This window comes from Artemia sp. Qi Xiang Cuo, chromosome 17 (assembly GCF_049724085.1).
Source record: "Artemia sp. Qi Xiang Cuo chromosome 17, ASM4972408v1, whole genome shotgun sequence".
Taxonomy (NCBI): domain Eukaryota; kingdom Metazoa; phylum Arthropoda; class Branchiopoda; order Anostraca; family Artemiidae; genus Artemia; species Artemia sp. Qi Xiang Cuo.
The window spans coordinates 25768664-25794278 of NC_142810.1; the positions used below are offsets into that span (position 1 = coordinate 25768664).

Sequence of the window (25615 nt, forward strand, 5' to 3'; positions counted from 1 at the left end):
CAGTAATAATAACAAAAAATATCGACTTCACTATACGTATTCTCGCTACCAAACGAAACGCGCTAACGAAGAAAAAAGAGACACTTTTTTGCATTTGTTTCAAGATGAATCATAAATTTTAAAATTCTTTCGCTAAATTCAAAACCTAGTCTGCTAGATGAATAAGGTGCAATCAGGAATGGATTCACAGTCTAAACTAGGGCCCAGGAAGGTGTTTTCAAGTACTAATCCCTATATTTCAGAGGAGATAAAATTCATATTTCTTAAAAACCACATTTTAGTGTCAGGGTACATCAGTTAAGGGAAATGGGAATACAGCTAGGGTAGGGTTTTACCTATGAAATTGAAAGATTCGAAACTTTCCAAGCTATCAATTTAAACCAAAATTCTCTAGTATTATATTGTATAAGAATTTTTATGTTATGCTTGCAATAACTCTGTTTTTCATATCAGTTTTGCCTTGATTTTTCTATAAAGCTATGGGATTAAAAAAAAAAAATTCTTAAAAAACAAATTTTAGTGTCAGGGTGCATGAGTTAAAGGGAGTGGGAATACAGCTTGAGAAGGGTTTAACCAATGAAATAGCAAGGTCCAAACTTTCCAAGTTATCAATTTACATCAAATTTCATTAAAATTAGAATATATAAGTATTTTTATGTTATTCTTGCAACAAGTTTGTTTTTTATATCAATTTCGCCGTAATCTTTCAAAAAGGCTATTAAAGGATTAAAAAAAAGTGTATTTCTTAAGAACTACTTGTTAATGTCAGGGTGCAGCAGTTAAGTGGAGTGGGGATAAAGGTAGAGAAGGGTTTTACATATGAAACAGCAAGATTCAAAACTTTACAAGTCATCAATTTACACCAAATTTCTTTATTACTATACTGTATAAGAATTTTTATGTTATGCTTGTAATAAGTTTTTTTATATCAATTTTGCCGTAATCTTTCGATAAAGCTATAAAAGGATTAAAAAAGTGTATTTCTTAAAAACTACTTGTTAGTGTCAGGGTGCATCAGTTAAGGGGAGCGGGGATATAGGTAGAGTAGGATTTTACCTATAAAACAGCAAGATTCAAAACTTCAAAATTTATCAATTTACACCAAATTTCTTTATTATTAGGTTGTGTAAGAATTTTTGTGTTATGGTTGCAATAAGTTTGTTTTTCATAATAATTTGGGCTTAATTTTTTGATAAAGTTATGTTAATGGTTAAGATAACATATTTCTTAAAAACCACATTTTAGTGTGAGGGTGTTTGAGTCAAGGGGAGTAGGGATATAGCTAGAGTAGGTTTTTACCTATGAAATGGCAAGATTCAAAACTTTCCAACTTAGCAATGTACACCAAATTTCTTAATTATTAGATTGTATAAGAATTGTTATGTTATGTTTGCAATAAGTTCGTTTTTTATTGTCAATTTTACCTTAATATTTTGATAAAGCTATTTTAGGGGTTAAAAAACATATTTCTTAAAAACCACATTGTAGTGTCAGGATGCATCAGGTAGGTTTTCAAGCTATGAAATAGCAACAATCAAAACTTTCAAAGTCATCAATTTACATCAAATTTCTGTATTACTATACTGTATAAGAATTTTTATGTCATGCTTGCAATAAGTTTGTTTTTTTATATCACTTTTGCCTTAATCTTTCAGTAAAGCTATGTTAATAGTTAAACAACATATTTCTTAAAAACCAAACTCTAGTGTGAGCGTGCTTGAGTCAAGGGGAGTAGGGATACAGCTAGAGTAGGTTTTTACATATGAAATAGCAAGATTGAAAACTTTTCAACTTAGCAATGTACACCAAATTTCTTTATTATTAGGTTGTAAAAGAATTTTTATGTTATGCTTGCAATAAGTTTATTTTTTTAGTGTCAATTTTAACCTAATATTTCGATAAAGCTATGTTAGGGGTTAAAAAATCATATTTCTTAAAAAACAAATTTTAGTGTCAGGATGCATGAGGTAAGGAGTGTAGAGATATAGCTAGAGTAGGTTTTTAGTTCTGAAATAGCAACCTTCAAAACTTTCCAAGTCATCAATTTACACCAAACTTTTTTATTGCTATACTGTATAAGAATTTTTATGTTATGCTTGCAATAAGTTTGTTTTTTATATAAATTTTGCCTTAATCTTTCGATAAAGCTATGTTAAGAGTTAAAAAATACATATATCTTAAAAACCACGTTTTAGCGGGAGGGTTCTTGAGTCAAGGGGACTAGGGATATAGCTAGAGTAGGTTTTTATCTATGAAATAGCAACCTTCATAACTTTGCAAGTTATCAGTTTACACATAATTCCTTTATTATTAGATTGTATAAGCATTTTTATTTTATGCTTGCAATAGTTTTGGTTTTTATATTAATTTTACCCTAATCTTACATAAAGCTATGTTAAGGGTTAAAAAAATACATGTGTCTTAAAAAACTCGTTTTAGTGTCAAGGCGCATAAGTAAGGAGAGTGGGTATATAGGTTGAGTAGGGTTTCACCTATGAATGAACAAGATCCAAAACTTTCCAAGTTATCAATTTACACAAAGTGCCATTATTATTATATTGTATATGAATTTTTATGTTATGCTTGCAATAAGTTTTTTTTTTAATGTGAATTTTACCTCTATATTCCGATAAAGCTATATAAGGGGTTAAAAAAAAAACTTATTTTTTAAAAACCACATTTTAGGTTCAGGATGCATGAAGTAAGGTTAGTACGGATGTAGCTAGAGTAGGCTTTTACCAATGAAATAGCAAGATTCAAAACTTTCCAAGTTATCAGTTTACACCAAATCTCTATATTGTTGGATTGTATAAGATTTTTTATCGTATGATTGAGATAGTTTTGGTTTTATATCAATTTTGCTTTAATCTTTTGATAAAGCTATGTTAAGAGTTAAAAGAATACATATTTCTTAAAAAACTCATTTAAAAAACTCAAAAACTTTTTTCAAAAAAATCATTGGGGATATAGGTAGAGTAGGGTTTCATCTATGAATAAGCAAGATTTAAAACTTTCCAAGATACCAATTTACACAAAATTTCATTATTATTATATTTTGTATATGAATTCTTATGTTATGCTTGCAACAAGGTTTTTTTAATATCAATTTTGCCTTCGTATTTCGATAAAGCTGTGTTAGGGGTAAAAAAAACATATTTCATAAAAACCACATTTTAGTGTCAGGTTGCATGAGGTAAGGGGAGCAGGAATATAGCTAGAGTAGGTTTTTATCTATGAAAGAGCAACATTGAAAACTTTCCAAGTCATCAATTTACGCCAAATTTTTTTATTGCTATACTGTATAAGAATTTTTATGTTATGCTTGCAATAAGTTTGTTTTTTATATAAATTTTGCCTTAATCTTTCCATAAAGCTATGATAAGAGTAAAAAAATACATATTTCTTAAAAACTACATTTTAGTGGGAGGGTGCTTGAGTCAAGGGGACTAGGGATATAGCTAGAGTAGGTTTCTACCTATGAAAAAGGAAGCTTCAAAACTTTCGAAGTTATCAGTTTACACGAAATTCCTTTATTATTAGATTGTATAAGCATTTTTATCTTATGCTTGCAATAGTTTTGGTTTTTATATCAATTTTGCCCTAATCGAACATAAAGCTATGTTAAGGGTTAAGAAAATACATATGTCTTAAAAAAAAACTCGTTTTAGTGTCAAGGCGCATAAGTAAGGAGAGTGGGGATATAGGTTGAGTAGGGTTTCATCTATGAATGAGCAAGATTCAAAACTTTCCAAGTTATCAATTTACACTAAGTGCCATTATTATTATAATGTATATGAATTTTTATGTTATGCTTGCAATAAGTTTGTTTTTTTTAGTGCCAATTTTACCTCTATATTTCGATAAAGCTATATTAGGGGTTAAAAAACATATTTCTTAATAACCACATTTTAGTGTCAGGATGCATGAGGTAAGGTTAGTAGGGATGTAGCTAGAGTAGGCTTTTACCAATGAAATAGCAAGATTCAAAACTTTCCAAGTTATCAGTTTACACCAAATATCTTTATTGTTGGATTGTATAAGATTTTTTATCTTATGATTTCAATAGTTTTGGTTTTTATATCAATTTTTCTTTAATCTTTAGCTAAAGCTATGTTAAGAGTTAAAAAAAAATACATATTTCTTAAAAATTGCATTTAAAAAAAACTCAAAAAAGTTTTTCAAAAAACTCATTGGGGATATAGGTTGAGTAGGGTTTCATCTATGAATAAGCAAGATTCAAAACTTTCCAAGTTATCAATTTACACACAATTTCATTATTATTATATTTTGTATATGAATTTTTATGTTATGTTTGCAAAAAGGTTTTTTTATATCAATTTTGCCTTAATATTTCGATAAAGCTGCATTAGGGGTTAAAAAACATATTTCATAAAAACCACATTTTAGTGTCGGGATGCATGAGGTAAGGGGAGTAGATATACAGCTAGATTAGGTTTTTATCTATGAAATAGCAACATTCAAAACTTTCCAAGTCATCAATTTACACCAAATTTCTTTATTACTATACTTTATAAGAATTTTTATGTTCTACTTGCAATAAATTTGGTTTTTTATATCAATTTTACTTTAATCTTTTGATAAAGCTAAGAATTTTGTATTATACGGATCACATTTCAAGTAATCATATTATGTCATAGCACCTGGGAATTTCGCCTATAATTGTGACACCCGGTCGTGCCAAATCTTGTCTGGACATGCCTAATCTTGCCAGGGCGGGAATCTCGCCTAGAAACAGGTGCAAGGGCTACGAACTTATCGTTAAAACTTGTGTATTATATTGACCACATTCCGCGTAGTTGAAACACCTAGGAATTTTACCTAAAATTGTGACACCTGGTTGTGCCAAATCTTGTCTGGGCGGAAATTTTGCCTGAAATTGCGACACCTGGTCACCAAAAGAGTCAATCGCCGTTAAACACTCTTCTTGAACCTATAGAAGAAAGGAGTAGTCCGTATGGGCGCATTTGAAACTGTAACCCCCCCCCCCCCACTACTGACACTCCCCCAAAACCCTCAAGGAAAGGGTTTCAAGTTATACCCTGGGGGCATATAAGGTTTTTATAAAAAGCATTGTCGTAGAAACTTCAAAAAAGGCTCATTCGATTGGAAATTCAAAGGACTAGTGCCTTTTTTAATAGTCGAAATTGATTTGAGGACAACTAACCCTCCTCTCACGCCCACTTTTTCCCAAAACACATCCAATCAAAATTTTTAGATAGCCATTTTATTAAACGAAGTTTTAACTTCTTGAAATTAGGTCTTTGAGAATGACAACTCCCCCAAAGCCCTCAGGGCAAGGGTTATAAGTTATACCCTAGGGGGCATGTAAGACTTTGTATAAACAATGTTGTCTTAGAAGCTTCAGAAAGGACTCATTTGATTGGAAATTTAAATGCCTAGTTCCCTTTTCAATAGTCGAAAGTGATTCTAAGGCAACTGACACCCCTTCGACGCCCACCATTTCCCCAAACACATCCAATAAAAATTTGATATAGCCATTTTGTTCAGCGTTTTGAAAGTTCTGGAAATTTTATGTTTGAGCAGGACACTCCCCCCGCAGTCTTCAGGGGCAAGGTTTATAAGTTATGCCCTGGGGCATGTATGGTTCTTATGGAAGGAATGCTCGTATAAACTTCAGAGAGGGTTTATTTGATTGGAAATTGAAAGTTCTAGCTCACTCTTTAAGCGTCAAAAGATATTGGAGGGTAAACAGCCCCCCCCCAAACCCTATTTTACCAATTGTATCCAATAAAAATTTTAAGATAGCTATTCTGTTAAAAATAGTTCAAAGATTATATAAAAAAAATTCCGGTGTCGACACAACCCACCAGGGCCCGGGGGCAGGCGTTGTAAGTTATGCCCTGGGGGCATATACGGGTCTTATGGAAAGGATGCTCGTATTAAATTTAAAGAGGAATCATTTGATTGGAAATTGAAATTTCTTGTTCACTTTTTAAGAGTCAAAAGAGATTGGAGGGCACCTAGCCCCCCCCCCGCCACCACGCCCTATTTTCCTCAAACCCATCTGATAATAACTTTGAAATAGCTTTTTTAAAATAGTTCAATGACCATATAACGAAAACTCAGGGGTCAACAGAGCCACCCCAGGGCCCGAGGGCAGGTGATGTAAGTCATGCTTTGGGGGAATATATGGTTCTTATTGAAGGGATGCTCGTAAAAAATTCAGACATGGCTCATTTGATTGGAAATTGAAAGTTCTAGTTGAGTTTCTTAGAGTTAAAAGAGGTTGGAGGGCAACTAGCCCCCCAACACGCCCCTTTTTCCCCAAATACATCCAATAAAAATTTTGAGATAGCCACTAAGTTAAAAATATCTCAATAGAACCCCCAATAGAACCCCCCAGGGCACAGGGGAATGCGTTCTAAGTTATGCCCTAAGGTCATGTATGGTTCTTATGAAAGGGATGCTCGTATAAACTTCATAGAAAGCTCATTTGATTGGAAATTGAAAGTTCTAGTTCAGTTTTTAAGAGTCAAGAGAGTTAAACTAGCCACCCCCCGCTCTTTTTTCTCCAAACCCAACCGCTACAAATTTTGAGATAGCCAGTGTTTTGGAAATTTTTCAAAAATTAGATAACAAAAACGCACCCCAGAGTCCGGGGGATAGGCGTTGTAAGTGTTGTCCTGGGCTCGTATATGGTTCTTATGAAAGGGATGCTCGTATAAACTTCAGAGGGGGCTCATTTAAATGGAAATTGAAAGTTCTAGTTCAATTTCTAAGAGTCAAAAGATATCCGAGGGTAACTAGCCCCCCCCCCCACACACACACACCCTTTTTTCACCAACCCCACCTGATAAAATTTTTGTAATAGCCATTTCATTAAAAATATTTCAAAGGTCAGATAAGAAAAATTCCTGTATCGACGGAACCCGCCAGGGCCCGGAGGCAGGCGTTATGAGTAATGCTCTAGGGGCATATATAGTTCTTATGGAAGGGATGCTCGTATAAACTTAGGAGAGTGCTCATTTGATTTGAAATTGAAAGTTCTTGTTCACTTTTTAAGATTCAAAAGAGATTGGAGGGCGACTTGCCCCCCCCCCTTTTCCACGCCCTAGATGCATCAGATAAAAATTTTGAGTTAGACATTTTGTTAAAAACAATTCAAAGTTCTGATAACAAAAACTCCGGTGTCGACACAGCCCCCCCAGGGCCCGGGGGTAGGCGTTGTAAGTTATGTCCTAGGGGCATATATGGTTGTTATGGAAAAGATGCTCGTATAAAATTCCTAGAGGGCTCATTTTATTGGAAACTGAAAGTTGTAATTCACTTTTTAAGAGTCAAAAATGATTGGAGGGCAGCTAGCCTCCCCCTACACTCCATTTATTTTTTTCCCAGAGGCACTTCACACAGAAGGGTTCGTCGTATAAACTTCAAAGGGGGCTCATTCGATTGGAAATTGAGAGTTCTATTGAACTTTTTAAGAGTCAAAAGTGATCAGAAGGCAACTGGCCCCTCAAGGCCTTTTTCCCCAAATACATCTAATAAAAAATTTGAGGTAGCCATTTTGTTAAAAACAGTTTAAAGATGATATAACAAAAACTCCTTTACGTATGGTCATTTCGTTAAAACTAGTTCAAAGATCAGATACGAAAAACTCCTGTGTCGACAAAATCCCCCCAGGCCCAGGGCTGGCGTTGTAAGTATTGCTCTGGGGGCATATATGGTTCTTATGGAAGGTATGCTCGTAAAAACTTCAGAGAGGATTCACTTGAATGGAAATTAAAAGTTGTAGTTAATTTTCTCAGAGTGAAAAAGATCAGAGGGAAACTAGCCCCTCCCGCCCTCCACGCCTTTGGGTGTATCGGATGGATAAACCCATCCGATAAAAATTTCAGGTGACCATTTTGTTAAATATAGTTCAACCATAAGATATTTAAACTCCAGGGTCAGCACAACCCCCCAGGGCCCAGGGATAGGCGTTGTAAGTTATACTCTGGGGATGTATATGGTTCTTATAGAAGGGATACTCGTATAAACTTCAGAGAGGGCTCATTTGATTGAAAATAGAAAGTTCTAGTTCAGTTTTAAAGAGTCAAAAGAGACCGAAGCTTAATCTAGTCCCCCACGCCCTTTTTCCCCGAACCCATCCGATAAAAATTTTGAGATAGCAATTTTGTTAAAAATAGTTCAAACATCAGATAATAAGAACTCCGAGGTTGACACAAACCCATTTTTTCATTTTGATATTGTTACTTTGATATAAATTTTGATACATGGATGATTATTTGATTTTTTTTTAAATTTTGATTTTAAAATAATGAATTTTAAAAACTTGAAACTTTTTGCATTCAAAAACGAACAAAAATTAATTAGAAAAAAACTTTCCTAAAAATAAGTTTTTCAAAAAAAAGTAAAGGCCCTTTTAAACTTAAGCTCAGCAGATACAAATACCTTTTAAAATTCAAACTCAAAACGATCAGGAATTACTATTTAAGAATAAATTAAATCTAAAACAAACAGAAATTAAATAAACAATCATAGCAAAACATACAACAAGTAATAATATAGATTAATAAATAGATCTTAAAGCGAGTAATGCTTAGATTGAATATGAAAATCAAGCTTAAAACGAAAAAAAAATATTTTCCTATTGAAGTATAAATGAAACTTAAAACGAACAGAAATTAAATAAACAATCAATACAATGCAAATATTAATGTAAATTAATAAATAAATCTTAAAACGAGTGAAACTTGAATTGAATATGCAAATCAAGCTTGAAAAGAACAAAAATCCCCACAAACAAGAGTTTGTGTATGACCTCCTTCTCTCACTGTAAAAGTGTATAACCTACTGCATCATTGGCACTTTATTGAAATCTCTATTCGTCTTGAACAGTCTTGGAAAGTATTAACAACATCAAATTGAATATGTGAGGTATAATGATATTAATTGTTAAGAGATCCATCAATTCAAGAATTTATTTCACTGTAATTGTATTTTTATTTTCAATACTTTAAGAACTGGATAAGAAAATATTTGCAATATAATCCGTTTTCAGTTAAGCGCCAATGACGCAGTAGGGTTTTGGTTTTTATTTACAGTTAGGAAAGGAGGCAGTATCTAAACACTTGTTTGTAGGGAAACTATATTCGTCTTTAACAACTTTATAAAGAGCTAATAACTTAAACTAAATATTTGATGTATAATGATATTAATTGCTGAAAGCTCATCAGTTCAAAATGTTACTATAATTTTAATGTTTATTTTCAATATAAAGTACAAAAAGAAAATATTTTTCATAAAATTTGTTTTCCGTAAAGCGCCAATTACGAAGTAGGTTTTAGATTTTTACAGTGAGAGAAGGAGGCGATACCCAAACTCTTGTTTGTGGTGATTTTTGTTCGTTTCAAGCTTGATTGGCATATTCACTTTAAGTTTCACTCGTTTTAAGATCTATTTATTAATTTACATTAATATCTATTGTATGTTTGTTTGCATTGATTGTTTATTTAATTTCTGTTCGTTTTAAGTTTTATTTATACTTCAATAAGAAAATATTTTTTTTCATTTTAAGTTTGATATTCATATTCAGTCTAAGCATTACTCGCTTTAAGATCTATTTATTCATTTATATTATTACTTGCTGTATATTTTTGCTATGATTGTTTATTTAATTTCTGTTCGTTTTGGGTTTCATTTATCCTCTAGTAGTAATTTCTGGTTGTTTTGAGTTTGAATTTTAAAATGTATTTGTATCTGCTGAGCTTAAGTTTAAAATGGCCTTTACTTTTCTTTGAAAAACTTATTTTTCGGAAGGTTTCTTTAATTAATAATGCGAAATAGAGGATTATATTTGTGTGCTTATGTGCTGAAAGGTGGTGGAGTGGGAGCATCCCCGTAATAATAGCTGCCTGAGGACCCCCTCCTCTCCCAACGGCAATTTTAATTTCACGAATTAAACATTATTGTTCGGCATTTCAGAGCCCCTTTAACGAGAAAAAGAAGAAATAAACAACAATTAGGCCTAAGAACATTAAAAAATATTAGAGAGAATTGTTTTGTGGTGAACCTTTTTTCGACGCATTTTTGTGCAAAAGTTATACTTCATACATAATGCATCTTATATTTGGGATAAGTCTGAATATGCTATTAAAAATACACAGAAATTAAGTAAGAAACAAGTTTTTTATTAAATGAGAGTATATGGATATTTTTTGTTCGTTTGAAGCTTTAACGTCGCTCTTTTCTTTTATTTGAAAATATCTGGTGATTTTTATTTAATTAGCCTACCTAAAAAGAAGATTCTACCTCTGTCTAAAAAATTCTTGTTTCAGTCAAAACCCTTGCGTAATTCCATAAAAGGTCTTCCAAGCTAGTTTTGTTCGGGACCGGTAATTAAGTCATGTGATGTACCATAGCTGTTTGGATATAGTGACATCAATACTCACTATGGACAATAACTCTTTTCAATGTTGCCAAGTACAAAGAGCTACTTTATAGAGTATATTACGGGTCAAAAATTTCAAAGCATGTCATGTGACTTGTAGTAGGAAATAAAAACATGTGATGAAGTTAACCATTATTTTACACTCGACAAAATTTAGGAGAACCAAAAACCAGAAGAAGAAGGGAAGGGGTGTTCAAAAACTGTATTTTTCCTCGTTTGAATATACAGATTTTTTGAAGTTTTAATGGAAGTTTTGTAAAATTATGACTTTAGAGATGGAGTTCTTAAGGAGGAAGAATTTATTTCTATTTCTCGTGAATACGCAAAAATGGAGTCTATTAAAGTATTTTCACAGAAAAAAAAGTTTGAACGAACACGTTTCATGTTTCACTACGGTAATCTGTCATAAAAACGATTCCGAAGTCAACCTGCTCTTATTAAAGTTTATTTTTTTTTCAATCTCGAATGCAATTTGAATTATCATAAGGCAAAACTAATACGCCCCCCCATGGAGAAAATTTCCCACATTTTCATTTAGCTCAGTGGATCCTTTTGCTAACAGTTCTAAGTTCCAAAAAAAAAGTCATTAATCACTTTTTTTTTAATTATCAACACTTATTTTATGTATTATAAATTAAACACACGTATAGTTAAGAAATAGCTCTTGAAAAGTATCGAGTACATTTCTAAAGTAAATCAGACTTCCAAAAAGTCATTATTTTACGAATTGACAATTGTGGATACAACACCATCCATGTGATGAAATTATCCCTGTTCGTATTTATAAAATTGAGCATTTCATCTTTATTGCTTACTAGCAAATAGGAACAAGGCACTTAATAAAAAAAAAACCTGAGAAGTCTGAAAATTTCAAAAAGTGGGGTAGGCTACAATAAGACGAACTGGATCGACCATTTTAGTGTGATTAACTCAGATAGGCGAAACTTTCTGTCAACAGTATGTCACGCTGCCTTTTGAATGCCCGTCACCGAGGTAGAAAAATCCTATTACTCTCCCCCCCCCCCTAGTGGTTTGAAATTAGAACTGACTTACCTCATAATAAAATGTTGGAATTTTTGATGAAATTACAGAGGCAAGCGGAAAAACAAGACCCAGGACAACTAACAGCATGCAATACAAAGCACTCAGTGATGTCATACCATCAGCACTAAAAAAAGAAAAGAAGATTAAATCCTCGAAAGGAATGAAATAATAACAGTCAGACTGATATAGGTTTTGCATTTGTTTACTGTTTCAGCAATTTTGCTGAAATCGTATCAGCAAAGGAATACCAACTTGAAGAGTTGTTCATTCAAATAGAACTTGCCGGACCACAACAAAGAAAGAAAAGTTCATACATGTGGCAAATTTCAGAAAGATGAGAGTTTTAAATATGAAAAGCAGCAAAAAAGGCCTATCCGAGATTGTCAGACCGTTCATAGTAAAGTGCGGTAAGTAAAGAGTCACCCTTGTCAACAGGTATCAAAACTCTAATAAATGTATTTTGATAATATCAATTCAAAGAATTACTGTTAATCCTAAATATTCTGAAATTTATTCATTTTAGTTATACCAGTCGAAAGTTATTAGTATAAGAACACTTGGATTGTTTCAAAGGGCTACAGGGCTTCATTTAAAGGAATATGTTTTGACAAAGCGCACAATACAGGTACCAAAGGGATGATAACTCCCCTCCTATTTCGGATAATATTTGAAGTGTAAAATCTAATATGACATTAATATGCTTGGCCGATCAAAAGTAGGATGTTAGGGGGGTATCTTTGAAGAACATGACTCGCGCAATATTTTTGTATGTGCAAAGTATTTTCTTGGGGTCTGTCGAATATCTTGGGCATGAGGGCACACATTTGTGAAATTCTGTGGATCTTTTCATGAGGGGAACCAGAAGTCCCGAAAAGTACATCTCGAGATAAGAGATTCCCGGCCCCCCATAAGAGGTTCAAATATAGGCAAAAATTCTTGATCAGGTGGGCAGCTTTTCACTTACCTTGGTAGCATCAAACAGTTCGTGGTAACGAACTGTAAGTAAGGAGCGACCTGGCTCAATAGTAATCGAAACTCTAAAAAACGGAATTTTGATACCAATAGATACATCAAAAGAATCAGATGCTGATTTCAAATATATAAGTTTCATCAAGTTTTGTTTTACCCATCAACATTTACTCGCCTGAGAATATTTGCCTTATTTTTGAAAAAGGGGGAAACACCCTCTAAAAATCATAGAACTTTAATGAAAATCACACCATCTGATTCAGCGTATCAGAAAACTCTACTATAGAAATTTCAAGATCCTATCTGCAAAAATGTGGAATTTTGTGTTTTTTGCCAGAAGAAAGATCACGGATGCGGGTTTATTTTTTTTTTTTCCAGGGGTGATCGTATCGACCCAGTGGTCCTAGAATATCGCGGAAGGGCTCATTGGAACAAAAATTAAAACTTCTAGTGTTCTTTTTAAGTGAACAAAAAAGTGGAGGGCCACTAGGCCTCCTCCCACGCTCATTTTTCCCCTAAGTCACCCAATCAAAATTTGAGATAGTCATTTTGCTCAGCATGGTCGAAAAATACAAGAACTATGTCTTTTAGGATGACTTAATCTCCGACAGACCCCAAGGGAAGATCTGCAAGTTATGAACTTCGCCGAATGTTTACATATAGAATTGGTTACTGGGAAGTATACAGAACTTTTCAGAAAGGATTTTTGTCTGGTATTTGGGGGGGGGGGGTCAGTTGTTACGTGGGAGGAACTTTCCATGGAGGAAGTATTCATGGGGAAGGGAAATTGCTGTGAAGGGGGCACCGGATTTCCCAGCATTGTTTAAAAAAACGATCAGAAATTAAATAAAAAATAACAAGTATTTCAACTGAAAGTTAGGAGCAGCATCAGAACTTAAAACGAACCGAAATTATTACGTATATGATTGGGTTCGCGCCCTAGTCATTAACTCGCTCTTTACGCTAAAGTTTTTTTGCACTTTCATTAGAGCTATTTATTCTACTTAACGGCCCTTGTGATTAAGGGGTCATTCTTAAGGAATCGGAACAAAATTTGAACTTTAGCGTAATGAGCAAGGTATTGACAAGGGGGCAAAATCTCTAATATACGTAATACAAATATACGAATATAGAAGTTCGTTACGTAAGTTAAGTCAGAACAAAATTTCGCGAAAGCCATTTAACCAAAAAAAGTAAAATTAATACGCAAATTTCATTTTAATTGTCCATGTACGGTGAGCCAAAATCAAAGCTGCATTAATATAAAAACGATCGGAAATTAAATAAAAAAAACTAGTTTTTTTTAACTGAAAACGAACAGAACTACAGAACGGCCATTAAAAATTAAAAAAAACGAACAGAAAGTATTCCGTATATGAAAGGGGCTGTCCCCTCCTCAACGCCTCACTCTTTACGCTAAAGTTTAACTCTGTCTCACAACTTTATTTTTAAAACAATAAATAACTTTAGAGTAAAGAGCGAAGCGCTGAAGAAGGGACAGCCCCTTTCATATACGGAATAATTTCTGTACGTTTTAAGTTTTAATGTCGCCCCTTGCTTTCGGTTAAAAAAAACTTGTTTTTTTTATTTAATTATTAGTAAAGACGGTGGGAGCAGTGAAAATGTTGAAAGCAGAATAGCTAAGGCTCATGTTTTTTTTTTCACAGTTAAAGAAAGTTTGAAAGAATAGGAACATAAGTCTGCAAACCAAGATTAGAATATTAGAAGCTACAGTGATGACAGTGGTCAAATATGGCTTTGAAGCATGGCCGCTCCGAAAAGCGGATGAAGATTTGCCAGAGAGTTTCCATAGAAACTGCTTACGGATTGTTCTGGGTACCCGGCTGACTGACCGTATTTCAAACAGTAGGCTGTACAAAAAATGTGGTTCAATACCGCTTTCTAGGGCTATAATGAAAGAAAGGTTGAGGTGGCTAGGGCAGGTTGTGTGGATGAAGGATGACAGATTACCGAAGATTTTGCTTTTTGGCCAACCATCTAGGGCTAAACAGAAAGAAGGTTGTCCTTGTCTGGGGTAGGAGGACGTCATATAGAAACATTTAAAGGAAATGGGAACTTCCTGGGAGGGTGTAAAAAGGAGGCTTTGAATAGATTGGGATAGAGGAGGGGTGTGCGTAGCTGTGTTGGCGTCAGATAGCTTGGTGCTGCGGTGAATTGTTAGCAGTAGTGGTAGTAGTAGTAAGGGAGGGATAATTTTTGCAACTTCTTCAGTGAGAATACCAAAAAAAGGCATTTTTTACAATGAGAACACCAAAAAAGTTATGTTTCAAAATGTAGGGGGGAAAGATGGGGGCAAAAGGGATGGGGGCGAATCTAAGGGAGAAAAAGCCCCTTTTTCCTTAATTGACAACTCCGGTTTATTTTTAAAGGAAATTATTAAAATAACTATTTTAGCATACAACCATAAAACTACATACAACTTGCAATACTAGCTACACTCTAAACTGCTGGCAGGAAACCATTAGCCAAATACGATAAAAATAGATGAAAGCCTATTAAGCAGGCCAGGATTTACAAAAAGGCCCGCAAGGCCCGAATCTAGGGGCGCACAATACCAGGTGGTACAATAAATTATTATTGATTAATTTTAAAAAAACGTGACTAATGTGATTTATCGTCAAAGACTAGGTGCAATCCGCCACCGCGCGGGTATATTCACGGAAAAATGATTTTAAAATAATACAGAAATTCCGTGGCCACTTACAAACTGTCAGATGTCTACCAAGAATGGCAACTTATAACTAGGTATCACCTCTCTCTTTCATTAATTTTGGCTCATCAGTTGCGTCCTCTTTTGTGCTTCCACTATGCCCGAATTTTCGCGGATTTTCCTGAAAACTCGCAAAATCAGAGCGGCAAAAACGCTTGGGCCTAGATGCGCTATAACGTTTATATATAAAAGTAAATGTTATAAAAAAATAGGGATACGAATAACCTGTAGAAGTTTCAAGCTCCTATATACAAAAATTTGGAATTTCGCTTTTTTTAACAGAAGACAGATCATGGATGCTTATTTATATTTTTACCAGGGGTGACCGTATTGAAATAATGGTCCTAGAAGATCGGAAGGGGGTGCATTTGAACGAAAGTTAAAAGTTCTAGTGGCCTTTTCAACTGACCAAAAAGATTGGAGGGCAACTAGCCCCATCGATCGCCCATTTTTCTCCAAAGTTATCTTATCAAAATTTTGAGATAACCATTTTGCTCATTATAGTTGAAAGAGCAAATGAATATGTCTTTAGGTGTACAATGATCCCCCCCCCCCAAGGCAGTGGGGATAGGCCTGTAAGTTATGAAGTTTGCCAATTGGTATCGTGTAGCATTTGTTATTGGGAAGCATACATACATTTTTAGGGGGGGGAGTTTTGCTTGGTGGATCTCAATAGGGAGAATCTTCTTTGGAGAGGGAAATTTCCGAGGGGTAAATTTTCCAGGTCAAATGTTACACGGGTGGGATTTGACATAATTACTATACGAATTTTTTTTTAATTGTCTTACAAAATGAAAGCGTAATGTATTTTCTTTATTCTAGATTAGGGGGGATAATACTGGTGAATAATATCTAAAACAGCGCTATAGACTGTATAAGGAAACCATACATGGAAACCCCCCAAACAGCTATTTGCTATCTAAATTGATTGCAAAGCGTGATTTCTCATTGCGTTTACAATATTTAAACTGTTGTTTTGGGGCTTTAGGGGGGGAGGGCAACGTACCAAGGTTATGTTAGGTTACGTATTTAATATATGCTATGCTTTATCTCCCCCCCTCCCTAATGTGCAAATATATAGCCCAAATTTGTTTTTAAACTATTATATATTCATCCTATTTTATTTTTTTTCATTAGAATTAACCAAACTTGACTTCTTTCGTTTATAGCGGTGTCTTAGACATAATGCACTAGTACCGATAAGGCTTATACACTTTTAGCAGGAATAGTTTTGACAGGCAAATCTGTATAAAAATTAGAGCATGCAGTCTAATAAGGTGGCTTAATTTTGGTGTGTATAACATGATTTAAAAATACTACTAAAAAAACGTGCCGTACATTGCCAGGGGCAGATCCAGGATTTTCTTTAGCGGGGGGCGCATAATCGGTTGCTCCGATAAACTGGCGAACAAAGAAAAACAGTAATTTAAAGGGAACCTCAACAATTATGCGTCGTAGGTAGGTACTGGAAATGCTACTACTAACAACTCACCGCAACAGCAAGCCACCTGAGGCCAATATTGCTACGCACGCTCTTCCTCCATCACAATCCACTCAAAGCCTCCCTCTTTCCACTCTCCCTGGAAGTTCCCATTTCCTTTAAATCTTTCTTTATGACGCCCTCCCACCCCAACCGCGGACAATCTGGTTTCCGTCTAGCCCTAGACAGTTGGCCGAAAAGGACAATCTTTGGCAATCTGTCATCCTTCATCCGCAGAACATGCCCTAGCCATCTCAACCTTTCTCTCATTATAGCCTTAGAAAGCGAGATTGAACCACTCTTTACGTACAACCTACTGTTTGAGATACGGTCAGTCAGTCGGGTACCCAGAACAAATCTTCATCCGCTTTTTGGTTGTGGAAATGGTCGTAAATTTAATCTAAAATCTGGTGAGGGTTAAAGTTTTAATAAATCTGTTGGAGTTAAAATGATTTAAAAATAGTGATAAAAAAAAAATAGTAAGTTATAAAAACCAGCCCACAATAAAGAAATAAAAAGCTGTTCACTCTCTACAGAAATTAAATTAAAAAAAATAAGTTTTTTTAACTGAAAGTAAAGAACGACGTTAAAACTTAAAACGAACAGAAATTATTCCGTATATGAAAGGGGCTGTCCCCTCCTCAACGCCTCGCTCCTTACACTAAAGTTTCTTATTATTTAAAAAAAATAGTGTTGTGAGAAAGTCAAACTTTAGCGTAAAGAGCGATGCGTTGAGGAGGGGACAGCCCCTTTCATATACGGAACAATTTTTGTTCGTTTAAGTTTTAACGTCGTTCCTTACTTTCAGTTAATAAAACTTGTTTGTTTTTTATTTAATTTTTGAACGTTTTTGAATTAATGCAGGTTTTGATTTTGGCTCACCTTACATGAATAATTAAAAAAAAATTGCATGTTAATTTTACTTTTATTTGGTTAAATGGCTTTCCCGAAACTGGTTTAATTTTATTGACGAACGTTTTTATTAGTAATAAATATACGTAACTTACAAATTAACTTACGTAACGAACTTCTATATTCATATATTCTTAATACGTATATTAGGAAGTTCGATCCCTAGTCAATACCTTGCTCTTTAAGCTAAAGTTCGAATTTTGTTCCAATTCTTTAAAAATAACCCCTTAATCACCAAGTCTGTTATTAGCAATTAATAGCTATTATGAAGTTGCTAAAAAAATATTTAGCTTAAAAAGTCAGGCTTAGACTAGGGGATGAGTCGAATCACTTAAGTTATATTATTTTTTTCTTTTTAAGTTGCTATTGTGCTCCTTACTTTTCGTTGAAAAACTTGTTTTTTTAATTTAATTTCTGATCTTTTTTTAATAATGCTGGAAATCCGAGCCCCCTTCATAGCAATGTCCCTTCCCCCATGAAAACTTCCTTCATGGAAAGATCCTCCCACATAACCCCTGACCCACCCCTCCACTACCAGAAAAATCCCCCCTGGAAACGTCTGTATACTTCCCAATAACCAATGCTGTATGTTAACATTGGGTAAACTTCATAACTTTCAGCCCTCCCCCGGAGGACTTTGGGGGATTAAGTCATCCTGAAAGACGTAGTTATCATATTTTCAACCATGCTGTACAAAATGGCTATCTCAAAATTTTTATCGGGTGACTTTGGGAAAAAAATTAGTGTGGGAGGGGGCCTAGTTGCCCTCTTTTTTTGGTCACTTAAAAACAGCACTAGAACCTCTAATTTTCGTTCCAATGAGCCCCGTGATCTTTCAGGATGAAACACGCATCCGTGATCTTTCTTCTGGCAAAAAATACAAAATTCCACATTTTTGTAGATAGGAGCTTGAAACCTCTACAGTAGGGTTCTCTAATACGCTGAATATGATGGTGTGATTTTCATTAAGGTTCTGTAATTTTAAGGGGTCTTTTCCCCTTTTTTCAAAAATCAGCCAAATTTTCTCAGGCGCGTAACTTTTGATGGGTAGAACTAAACTTTATGAAACTTATATATTTGAAATCAGAATTAAAACCTTATTCTTTTGATGTATCTATTGGTATCAAGATCCCGTTTTCTAGAGTCTCGGTTACCATTGAGCCGCGTCGCTCCTTACTTACAGTTCGTTACCACGAACTGTTTGAAATGTGATATTTAATATGTTCTGCATAATTTTTAGCCTTTACACTTCTGACCACTATAGTGAGTAAGTTAAGCCTTTTATTATCAAAAATAAAAATGGTTTTGAGCCATCTTTTGGAGTCATGCATTCTTTGTGACTATTTGTATAGGTCAAACCAAGTAGCATGTTGTTTAACTATATGGCATCGCTTAGTAATTATGATGATTATGAAGAGTAGGAAATGACAATTAAGATACTATTACTGGAATATAAACAGCTCTTTTTCAATAAAGGTGGACATTTTCTTAGTGGTCCTGTGAGACAGTGGGGTAATTTGATTGATATTTTTTGTTTGTCATTCTTGGAATGCTGAATCACGTCCATAGCTTCCATAGCTTTCTCTGCACTTTCAAATATAATCTGAAAATCCTTGTCAGTCTCCACCTTTTTATTTATAAGCTTTAGGGTTTTGGAATTTTTTCTGTGGCTGAAAATAAATGTAATGCTTCAGTCCGAACTTATCTGTTTAGTACAAGAGTTGTGTCAATTATATAAATCAAGCAGTAAGCAGTAATGATAAAGTCGTAGGTTAAAATTGCGCAGAGCAAGCAATTTGCTTTTGTCAATGAATAACTGTTTACGGAATGAAAACACAATTCTAAGTGCTTCATCTATTTTAGGCATATCACCTCTGAGTCGTAATATACTTTCGTGACTTTCAACCCAATGAGCAACCTTGGACATGATGACCTAAAACTTTTGTAAGGACAATCGTTTTGCCGATGCCCTAAAAAACTTGCAACTTCTTTGATACCACCTGCAGCATTTTTGACATAATGGCTTTTATCGCACTTGGAAATCGATAGGTTAAGAGCATGTATTTTGCATCCACAGTGGCTGCTTCTTTTAGCAATGTTTTGGATCCCTGATACTGCCCCTCACATTTCAGAAATGTTGAAACTTCATCTAGCGGAGGTTATGCCAACACAATTGTCAACAATTACTCAAATATCTTCCATTAGCATGAGCACAAACTTGCCTAAAATTTCACCTGTAATGTTTAGTTCATGTTCAAATATACCATTATATTTCGTTTTGGGAAGGTCCATAAATCTAACAAAGTCTTCTACAATACAGCTGTCATAAACATAGTGCAGAGAAAGACTAAGTTGTGAAGTATGTGACGCGTCCGTGGTATCGTCAAATATCACACTGTAAAATTCAGCTTCGTGGATTCTTGTTTTATAGTGCTTTAAGTTTCTTCAGCACAAAATTGTATCAAGTCATTTGCCGTCATCTTGCTAATATACCCCAACCCAAATTCACCACTACTTTAGGGGGGTACTCCCCGCACCCTCCACTTGGATCCACCACTGTACATTGCTGAGCTCTCGAGAATAGCATGAAGTAACTATTCTATTTTAAATACAAAGAATGAATAAAATATTGAAGTTTGTCTGTATTAATGATTAACTACAAAAAATTAAAACTTTGGATGCTGCTTGTCGTACTAGGCACGATGATGTAACCACCCCCAAATTAGTAGCCTTTAAATGAAGCTGCGTTGCTTGATATCATAGATTGAGAGAAGTAACAACACGTATACCAGTTTTTTCCTTTGAATTTCTTCCAATGAAGGTTTATGATACAGTTTGGTACAAGTCACTATAGATGGGGTCTACTGATGAGTAACAAAAAGGTTGGTCTTGTTTAGAGCACCCCTCCCCCACTCAACGTCGCTAATTTAACTTACCTTTCTTGTCGCCCCGTATGTTGTCTTGCATAATAGTCTCTCGTTGCATTGCGGGTAGCTTTTGAATATACTGTCGAACTTTCTGTTTTGCGACTGCTAGCTATTGTTATTGCTAGCGCCGGCCTAGAAAGATAAATAGAAAATCAAATCTTGCTCTTAGACTCCAAATTACTGTTACTGGTCACACGGAAAGCCAAATGTGCAGTTAATCATGAACGCAACCCCTGTTAATTCATATCCCCTGGTAAATTAAATTAACTTAATAAATTAAAAAGTATAATATGAAAACTGACTACTCACTGACTTGTCTTTCTATCATGATATTTGATATTCAACATCATAAAATTTTTCGGTTTTTAACGCTTGAAGACATAGCTATTTATCATGGAAATACGGAGGGGTGCCAATTCCCGAAACTATTGGAGAGAGGGTGAGGATATTTTCATTTTTAAATGGAGATACAAAAAAAAATGTATTTTTCAAAATATAGGAGGATAATTAATTTTTATTATGTTTTTAATGAAGATACCAAAGACAAGGTAATTTTAAAAAGCTAGGGGAAGGAACGCAAACAATTCTAGAAGGCAATACCCCTCCCTTCTCCCCAGAAATTTTATCCTGGAGCAGGAGTCTTTAAATGGTAAAAAATGCTAAATCTTATTTGTATGGACGATAGAATATGCGGAAACTGAAGTCTGTACTGGTATGTTACATTTATTCTCCTTTTCGTGTGGTCTGTTACTGTTGAGACTCTGCTAAAAGTACAAAAATATCCAAAATATATTCAGGAGAACGTTTAGAGATAATTTTGTTGCGCAACGCTCTTATGGAAACTCAGCTTTATCATTATTTTTCAATTTGACATATTCTATTCCAAAAATATCATCATTGCCCACTTGAAACGGACTAAACAGGAAGTCAAGAATATACTGTTGCAGATATATCGTCAACCTGCTTAAGAATATTGAAGAAATTACTAATAATCTCCATTCGTTCTAAGTTTTAGATCATCAAGGGGGAAATTCGGCTTTTTGATGCCGTTCGACCCGCAAGTCAGCTACTTCCGCAATTAAACTGCATCTAAATGCTTTCATATTTCCACCACACAAATACTCGAAAAATTGAATTAACAATTATTTTTAGTTTAATTGCTGACATCGTTTATAAGGTAGCCCTTTCGAAGCGAGGGCCAAGAGTGGGGGCCAAAGGCTTATACGAGCCAATGGGGGTATGCAAATAGCCAGCAAAACCAAATTTTGGCTAAAAAAAAACTGTAAAAACAGAAATTTGAGATCACAATAGCGAACATGCACTGGTCAAAGGCCTGAATCTGTTAGGCCTATGTGTCCACGAATTTTCACCATGGTTAATTTTATTAAGCCGATGCATTGGTACAGAATGCAAAGAAATAACAGGTTCAAGTGAAATTTAAAGTTCTATTACTCTTTTTAAATAAAAGTGGATGTCACAGCAAATAATTGTGATTTTGCCTCAGAACCACAATTCGACCTGAACATGACCAAAATTCAATCGAGCAAAAAGTATGAAGCGACTAAAGAACTTTGAACATAGGAAAACTATTTATATAACTCCTCTGTTTCGGGGGCCATGCTCCTGTTCAATGGCGCACTAGCTAATTGCAGTCCCTGCAAACTAGTGGCTATTGTAGCATCGTATGCAAGCCCAAGTTTTGTACGAGAGGTCCTTTGGTAACACATGTGCAAGGAAAGGTCTCTCTAGCCTAGTCCTTAGTTAGAATATATTCCTCCAAGTGAAGATTCGCATGGAGGAGCAAATTTAGACTTAACATGCCAGACAAGTCCCAAGGAGAGAGAATATATCCTGTTTTATTACGGCTCTTCCCTGGCGTTTTTAAAGGATAACGGTGAAAAAAAATGAGCTATTGTGAAAAAAATTAGAGTTTTAAATATACATACGCGGAAGGTTAAAAAGAGAAAGCGCCCCTCTCCTGTGTAGAAAAACCTTGGATATGACAAACGAACGAAAATTAAATTGATTGTTTTTCATGAAAGTAAAGAGCGGCAAAAAAACCTAAAAGGAACAGAAACTGTGATGCATTTAGGGACGCAGAGTTACCACCTTTCTCAACCACCAACCTAGTATAGCAGCACACCATCGCATAAGGAAAAATATGGCTAAACGACCTCCTTCGTTGTCGAAGCGCTGTTACAAAAAAAAGAAAATATTAAACATAAGCGCAACTGATGTGGGTCAGTTCCCTTCACATTTAGGGCAAAGCTGAACATACTACTTAAACAAACAGAAATTGTACGAGAATAGAGAGCTTTAATGAGAACAACAGAGTCGTGAAATGACACTTTTTGGATAATAATAGAGTAGTAACTAATAACTAGCTATAAGTTATTTGTGGTGGTTTAAAATCAAACAGTTCGTGGTAGCGAACTGTAAGTAATGAGCGACTCGGCTCAAGAGTAACCAAAACTCTAAAAAACTGAATTTTGATATCAATAGATACATAAAAAATCAAATTATTATTCTAATTCCCAAATATAAGATTCACGAAGTATAGTGTCAAAAGTTATGCGCCTGAAAAAATTTGCCTCATTTTTGAAATAGGTGTGAAACACCACCTACAGTTCAAGAAATCTTAATGAAAATAAAGTTATCAGATTTGGCGTACCAGAATACCCTATTGTAGAAGTTTCAAGCTCTTAAATACAAAATGTGGAATTTTGCTACTTTTGCCAGAAGACAGATCACGGATGCATGTTTATTATTAATTTTTGTTCCAGGGGTGATTGCATTGAAATAATGGTCCTAGAAGATCGGGAGATGGCGCATTCAAATCGAATTTAACAGTTCTAGTGCCCTTTTTAAGGAAACAAAAAGATTCGAGAGCAACTGGCCCTCCTCCCGCGTCCATTTTTTTTTAAAGTTACCTGATCAAAATTTTGAGATAGCTGTTTTGTTCAGTATAATTGAAAAATCAAATAACTATTTCTTTAGGGGTAAAATAACCCCCCACACTCCGTAGGGGAGGCCATTAACTTTTAAAGTTTGTCCTTTGTTTACGTATGGTAATTGTTATTGGGAAGTATACACACATTCTTCGGAGAGGGGGATTTTGTGGTTGGGGTGGATATCCATAGGGGGAATCTTCCTTGGGGAAAGAAATATCTGTGGGGGGTGTAATTTTCTAGGGGAAATTTCACACTGGGGGGATTTGAAAGAATTCTGGACAGAATTCTTACACTAATTTATTTTTAATTGTCTTACATTCTCTATGCCAACTCAATTTTGTATACGAAGATGTTCCGGGGGAATTATCCGGGGACTTTTTTCCGCGTCTTTCGGTTTCTGGGAAAAAATTTCGCTGGAAGGGAACATTTTCGGAGTAATCAAGAAATCGATTAGAGATTAAACTCTTTTTTAAATGAAAGTATGCTGAGGAGAATTTTTCAGGCTAAATCGTCTGCAAAGAATTTTAGGAGAGGGGGGATTTTCAGCAAGGATCGAACTGTCAGAAGGAAATTTGCCAGGGGGTGGGGTGGGGTGCACGTCACGTATGATGAAAATTCCACTGAGGAGTTTCCCGTGAGGGGAGGGAGGGTATATTTCACGGAAGGTGAGCCATATATACCGGCGTTATTTGAAAACAATCAGAAATTAAATAAAAATAACAAATTTTTTAACGTTAAGTAAGGAGTAGGCCTAACATCAAAACTCAAAACGAACAGAAATCATTCCGCATATGAAATTTTGCCCCATCATCAATACCTTGCTCTTTACGCTATAGTTTGTCAGTTTGTCAAAAAATTTTAAGAACGGCTACTGAAACAAAAGGACCATTTAATGAGAATAGGGAGCTTTTTTACAACTGCTAAAGGTTTTAGCGTAAAGAGCAATGTATTGAAGAGAGGGGAACGCTTCATATACGATATAATTTCTGTTCGTTTTGTGTTTAAATGTTGCTCCTTACTTTCAGTTAAAAAAAGTGTTTTTATTTATTTAATACTTTTAGGAAAGCACTAGAACTTCAGCATATACAGCTGGGATTGAGCGTGGAGCTTTTCCCATATATAGTTTAGTTACTGTTCGTTTTAAGTTTCTACGTCACAATTTACTTATATGTGAGATTTTTTTAACTAATAAAAGCTAGGACCTATTTTTATAGACTTTTATTAGTCTAAAAAGAAAGGAAGAAATGAAGAGAAGAGTCTGAAATATCCTCCTAAACCCCAGCTTGAATTGTAGCTGAATTTCTAAAAATGTTTTTGACCATGAAATAAAGTTCCTAGCCTATAAAAATTTGTTATTCAAGGACGTGGGATAAGTGTAAAATAGCTCTTGAAACGGTTCCTTGCATCACACAGCCCAACAAATTTGGAGTTATTAAAAAGTGTTCTGTACTTTATGTTCTTTCAAAATATTGAAGAATTATGTTATTCATAAATGTTTTCATGTTCCAAGGAAAGGGGGATTCACTGTCTCACCTGCCCACAGGAACCCATGGAAGCTTGTCATTCTGCTACCAATAATTCAGTTTATGATTAACCTGGCTAAAAAATATGGAGCCTAACTTCGCACGTGTATCGAATCACTACCTTCTATATTAGTTTCTCAATAGGTAATTTAAACGATTTGTTATTGAAAAATTACTACGCAATACAATAATCAATGTACAGGTCGCTTGACATTGAGCAAGTATTAGAGTTAGTAACAAAAATATCACTTACTCTTCAATGAAGTTGCAATCCATTTTATGTATCATATTTAAATGCTTAAAAATGAATGAAACTTACTGAAAAGCTTTTTTTTGCTGAAAGGTCATTGGTGCTTTCTGCTGGCACATTTTGCAATAGTGTCGCTTTGTGACGACAAGCCTGTTTTTCAATCCAAATTCGTTAAAAACTTCTTAGCCTACCTGTTTTGCAAGGACTCCCATTGTCTATAGTTTTAACCGGCTTTTTTTATGAAGTTTAAATTTGGAGCAACTTTATTAGTCAATATGAGTAAAACGTAGAGGGTTCATTTCCAAGTCATGGAAAAAATAACCTTCAGTATATTGGTACCCAAAGGTAGGTGGCTATAACTGAATCGCTATTCGGTTATAAATATATAAAATAGGT

At 34.7% G+C, this 25615-nt stretch overlaps 1 protein-coding gene across 2 annotated transcripts in view; it reads right to left on the reverse strand.

Moving 5' to 3' along the window:
• LOC148942048 (proton channel OtopLc-like) overlaps positions 1-25337 on the reverse strand; it is a 111486-nt gene extending 86149 nt beyond the window's left edge. The window contains exons 1-3 of one of the 2 annotated variants that reach the window (XM_089103511.1): positions 25289-25337; positions 20505-20627; positions 11486-11600 (exon numbers count right to left, since the gene is read on the reverse strand). In XM_089103511.1, the coding sequence (XP_088959637.1) occupies positions 11486-11600; positions 20505-20627; positions 25289-25317 (267 nt within the window). In that variant the 5' untranslated portion in view covers positions 25318-25337. Of the gene's footprint in view, positions 1-11485; positions 11601-20504; positions 20628-25222 lie in introns of both variants that reach the window. The other variant, XM_089103510.1, reaches the window with a different exon arrangement.
• Positions 25338-25615: the final 278 nt, after the last annotated feature.